The 4611-nt window shown below is 33.0% G+C and overlaps 1 protein-coding gene across 1 annotated transcript; it reads right to left on the minus strand.

Annotated features, from left to right (window-relative positions):
• Window positions 1-1008, minus strand: LOC104113484 (uncharacterized). Its single transcript, XM_009623660.4, has 2 exons — window positions 478-1008; window positions 1-382 (listed from the first exon to the last, which is right to left on the minus strand). Exons 1-2 carry the CDS (start codon window positions 842-844, stop codon window positions 297-299), a joined length of 453 nt encoding a protein of 150 aa, XP_009621955.1. The 5' UTR covers window positions 845-1008; the 3' UTR covers window positions 1-296.
• Window positions 1009-4611: the final 3603 nt, after the last annotated feature.

The following is a 4611-nucleotide window of genomic DNA, read 5'->3' on the forward strand; positions in this document are numbered from 1 at the left end:
TTAGAACGAACATGTCAATGTTATTATATACCAAGAATAATAGTAATATCCACCACTTGCAAAAAGTGCAAAAAAATAAATGGTTACACTTAAATCTCTAAAAGTGCAGAAAATAAATGCTTACAATATATTAGTACCTAGTTGATTTTTGGAAGTAAAGAGATTGCTTTTTCCGTAAGTAAGAGAAAGGAACAAATAAGTGGTGTTTCAAATTTTGAAAATTTTGTTTTAAAAAATATTTTTTTACGTAAAAAAAAATCTGCTGAAAATTTTCTTCGAATTTTTGAAGACGCCTTTTAAGATGATGATGATTGCCGTACTGAACAAGCCACAACTTGTGCCCACTGTCTCAATCTCGTCTTCACCATCTCCGGATCCTCACCTGTAATTCATTAAAAAAACACGAATTTAAGTTTTAAAAGAAAAACAATTTTCGGCTTGTGAAGAAACAAGAAAATTCTAGAAGTTTCTATTTACCTGGATCAACAATAGAGCTTGAGCTTCCAACAAACGACGCCGTATCAAAATCTGAAGCTACAGTAGACGATGAAGAAGATCTAGATAATGTATAACCGTACTGCTTATTCACAGCTTGATATAGCTCCAAAGCAGGAAAGGTTTCGGTGAGTTTCGGATCCAAATCAGGCGAATCGAACCCGAAACCTAAGTCAAAGCAAGCACGAAGCTCTTCGAGGTCGTCGTCGGTGACGCTCTTCGATCGGCGACGGTCGGCGAGCTTCGAGCGGTAATTTCCTTTTCGCTTGAGCCAGGCTTCTTCTCGAAGCATATCGGGAGACCATGATTTCTGCTTGAATAGCGGCGGTAGAGCTTCCCGTTCCGACATGACGTCTGCAGAAAATTACACGCGCCGCCGCTATGGAATGAAAAGCTTGATTGAGATTTTATATAAGCGCAATTTAACTATGGAATTTCATTAGTCGGCGGGAGTGGGATACTACTGGGCTGGACTGAGTTGGATATTTGTTAGATCTTACGAGGATTTCGTATATTCGAATCATATTGGGTTGGCCTGGAGAGCGCTTTATTGGGCCCATGTTTCAGTACGCTTTTTATTGTGGTCCACGTCATCAGGGGTCATAGCAAAAGATTTTAGTTTTGAATAATTAATCTAAATAGTTGTCGATTATTTTAAAATATATATATAATTCATACATAACATGTATAATATATAATTAGTGTATAACATATTTATATCGATAGAAAAAGTAAAAAGAAAAATATAATCGGCCCTAAATTATGATGACTAGGAGATTGTCGTGCATTGACGGCCAATACAACAAATGGTCTTTCATCTCGGGACTGTTTTTCTATGTATACGACGTCTTCCTCGGCTGTAATTGAATGATATAGAACAATATTACCGTTCACATGCAGGGGCGGAGCTATAATAGTGGGTGCGGGTTCGGACGAACGCAGTAACTTTTTTCGCAATCATGTATTTGTATTGAAATATTTATTAAATCTATATAAATATATACTGCCGAACCCAGTAACAAAAGGGGTCTTGGTTCAACGGTAAGGGTTATGGGTTCGCTGGGAAAGATAGGGGTTCGATTTCTGCTGAAAACAGTATTTTATTTTAAAATTAGAACCCACACACTTCAAATCCTAACTCCGTCTATGTTCACATGAGTCACTTGAGCTACGTTGTGTCTTAGAAAGAGCACTAAATGATCGAACTAGACAAAATAGTTCATTTAAGATGAACTTTTTGAATACTTGGACCTAAATAAAGCAAGATGGAGATGTAAATAATTCATACTCCTATAAAGTAATTAACTCAACTAATTTGTGAGTGTGGTATAATTTATCAACGGAAAAGGGTCAGAAATATCATTAACGTATTAGAAATGGTTCAATAATGCTCTCCTTCCACCTATGAGTTCAAATTTGCCCTTAATGTTATTTTTAGGCTTAAAAATGTCCCTCTCTTAACAAAAAGATGACACGACATTGATGGGCATTTTAACATTAAGGGCAAATTTGAACCCATAGGTGGAAGGAGGGCATTTTTGAGCCATTTCTAATACGTTCAGGGCATTTCTGACCCTTTTTCGTTTTAATTAAACATGTAGCATTTATTTAGTATGGAAAAAAGTAAATTTATTTTTACTAAAAAATGAAAAAAAAAACAAAAATATTTCAGTTTTGATGTACTAACTCATTAGAAGAACTAAAATATATATAAAAAATGAACTCATAAAGCATATGGACAAACAAGGTCGGAAGAAGAAGAAGAAATATTTTTTTTCAGCTTTTACAAAAATATTGCTTTAGAAAATTGCTTTTCAGTTTTTTTTTTCAGTTTTTACAAAAATATTGTTTTAGAAAATATATTTTCAGCTTTTTTAAAAGTAGCTTTTTTGTAAAAACTGGAAAAAAAATATTTTTATTTTTTTCAATTTTTAGTAAAAGAAATTCACTTTTTTTCAGACTAAATAAATGATACATGTTTAATTAAAACGGAAAAGGGTCAGAGATGCCCTTAACGTATTAGAAATGGTTCAAAAATGCCCTCCTTCCACCTATGAGTTCAAATTTGCTCTTAATGTTAAAATATCCATTAATGTCATGTCATCTTTCCGTTAAGAGAGGGTCATTTTAAGCCTAAAAATAACAATAAGGACAAATTTGAACTTATAGGTGGAAGGAGGGTATTTTTGAACCATTTCTAATACGTTAAGAGTATTTTTGACCCTTTTCCGATTTATCAACGGTAGAACCTATGCACCACACATTGAAACGCCAGTCCAAACGTGGTTCTCTCGATCACTCAAGGATAATAACCCAAATGCCTCCGAGAGTAATAGCTTGTTTGGTCGAGTTTCAAAAATTAACTTATTTTGAGAAGTATTTTTTTAAAAAATAATTTTCTTAAAAGTACTTTTGGTGAGAAACAGTTTGTGTTTGGCTAATTAATTTGAAAAATACTTCTGAGCAGCAATTAGTGTTTCACCAAATTTTAAAAAGTGCTTCTAAGTGTATTTTTTTTAAATGCTTTTCAAAAAAGTGCTTTTAGGGAGAATTATAATTTTCTGTTTTTCCAAAACTGCTTCTGCTTCAACTCAAAAATATTTTTTCTTCTTCAAAAAGTTTGGCTAAACACTTCAACTTTTAAAAAAAAAATACTTTTTTTTAAAGAAAAAAGGTGTTGCTGGATTTGGAAACGCTTGGCCAAACAGGCTATAAGCCTAACTGTTTTAGCAGAGAGGCTAGAAAGAAAATGCATCTTGTCTCATAAATCGCAAAAGAATTGGGCCAGATGGAAGTTACGATGTGAATTGTAATTACACCTAATAAGTCATAATCTGATTGTATAAATAAATGTCTTTTATACCGTAGAATTCAGGGCGGCTCAACATATTCGGTGGCTTAAAGCTAAATCTAAAAACGAGGCCTTCAATTTTATTTTATTTTTTAAACGGCTATGATCTTATTTGTTTCTAGGGATGCAATTGTTTGAATCATTTATTTATACATTCGTGGTTTTGTTGAGTACCTATATCAAATTTCTTAGTAATCGTTTTCTTAGACTTTATCATCTAACTCATCTAGATTAGTAACTTGTTCGTTTGCATCGTAGACGCATAATACTTAAATATTTTAGGAGTACTTATAAAATTTTGTTTCACTTCATTATATACCAAACTTTCAGTTGTGAAGACAGTGAAGTGAATGATTCTTTCTTTTTTTTTCTTTTCTTTTTAACATAATTTGGATGAAAGGAGAGCGGAATTCAAAAAAGGAGAGAGTAATGAGTCGGCAGAGAGAGATGAACAGTAATGAACTTTAATTTAAAGGCACTGGCCAACAGCGTCAAGTTTTCTCACCCAAATACAATGAAACCAATCACTCCTCTTTTCCTTAGCACACAAAAACAAATTAAACAACAACAATAATGCCAAAAAAAAAAAAAAAAAAAAAAATGGTGGGTGGTGGTGGGTAGGGGGAGCCTCAGAAGGGATAGCAAAAGTGCCATGTTCTCCCTTTGGGAGTTGATAAGATTTTTTATTATATCTTTGAATAGAGTGATAGATACGTCAACAATTTAATAGTGTAGTTTTTTTTTATAAGAGGGGATGTAGTATGTAATTTTTTTAAAATAAAATTATGAGTTTAAATTTAATATTTATTAAAATTTTAGTGAATTGTATTTTATGCTTGGCGTCGAACCAACTAAATCCGTCCGTAATCGTCACTGTATGACTATTGCTAGCCATGCACAAATATGGCAATTGTCGGTTTGATTCTTTCCACAGAAACATTATATCTCCAATGAAAATGGGCGGCCATATTCTCTATGTTTTGATTTTGTGACATAGTACACTATTATATATCTACTATCAACATGATAAGGTTAGATCAACTTTTGGTTTATTCTACTGAATTTCATCCAAGTTATATTTACGTATAATTAGTTCAAGTTAACCATTCAAATGCTACTAAACGAAAAAAAAAGTCTATTGAGTGTCGAAGAAGTAAAATAATTGAATAGTAGTAGTAGTAATTCCTAAGGTTCTTCCTTATGGTGTGCATTCGAGGTCCTGCCTAGTCGTCTATGTTGCAATAGCCCCAGTGTCTTCTTTGTTT

This window comes from Nicotiana tomentosiformis, chromosome 10 (genome assembly GCF_000390325.3).
Source record: "Nicotiana tomentosiformis chromosome 10, ASM39032v3, whole genome shotgun sequence".
Classification (NCBI taxonomy): Eukaryota; Viridiplantae; Streptophyta; class Magnoliopsida; order Solanales; family Solanaceae; genus Nicotiana; species Nicotiana tomentosiformis.

Bases quoted from the DNA above. Each gene is read 5' to 3' on its own strand.
- LOC104113484 (XM_009623660.4), bottom strand. From the start codon at position 844: ATGTCGGAACGGGAAGCTCTACCGCCGCTATTCAAGCAGAAATCATGG. The intron at 383-477 runs GTAAATAGAAAC...AATGAATTACAG, and splicing joins AAGCTCTATTGTTGATCCAG to GTGAGGATCCGGAGATGGTG.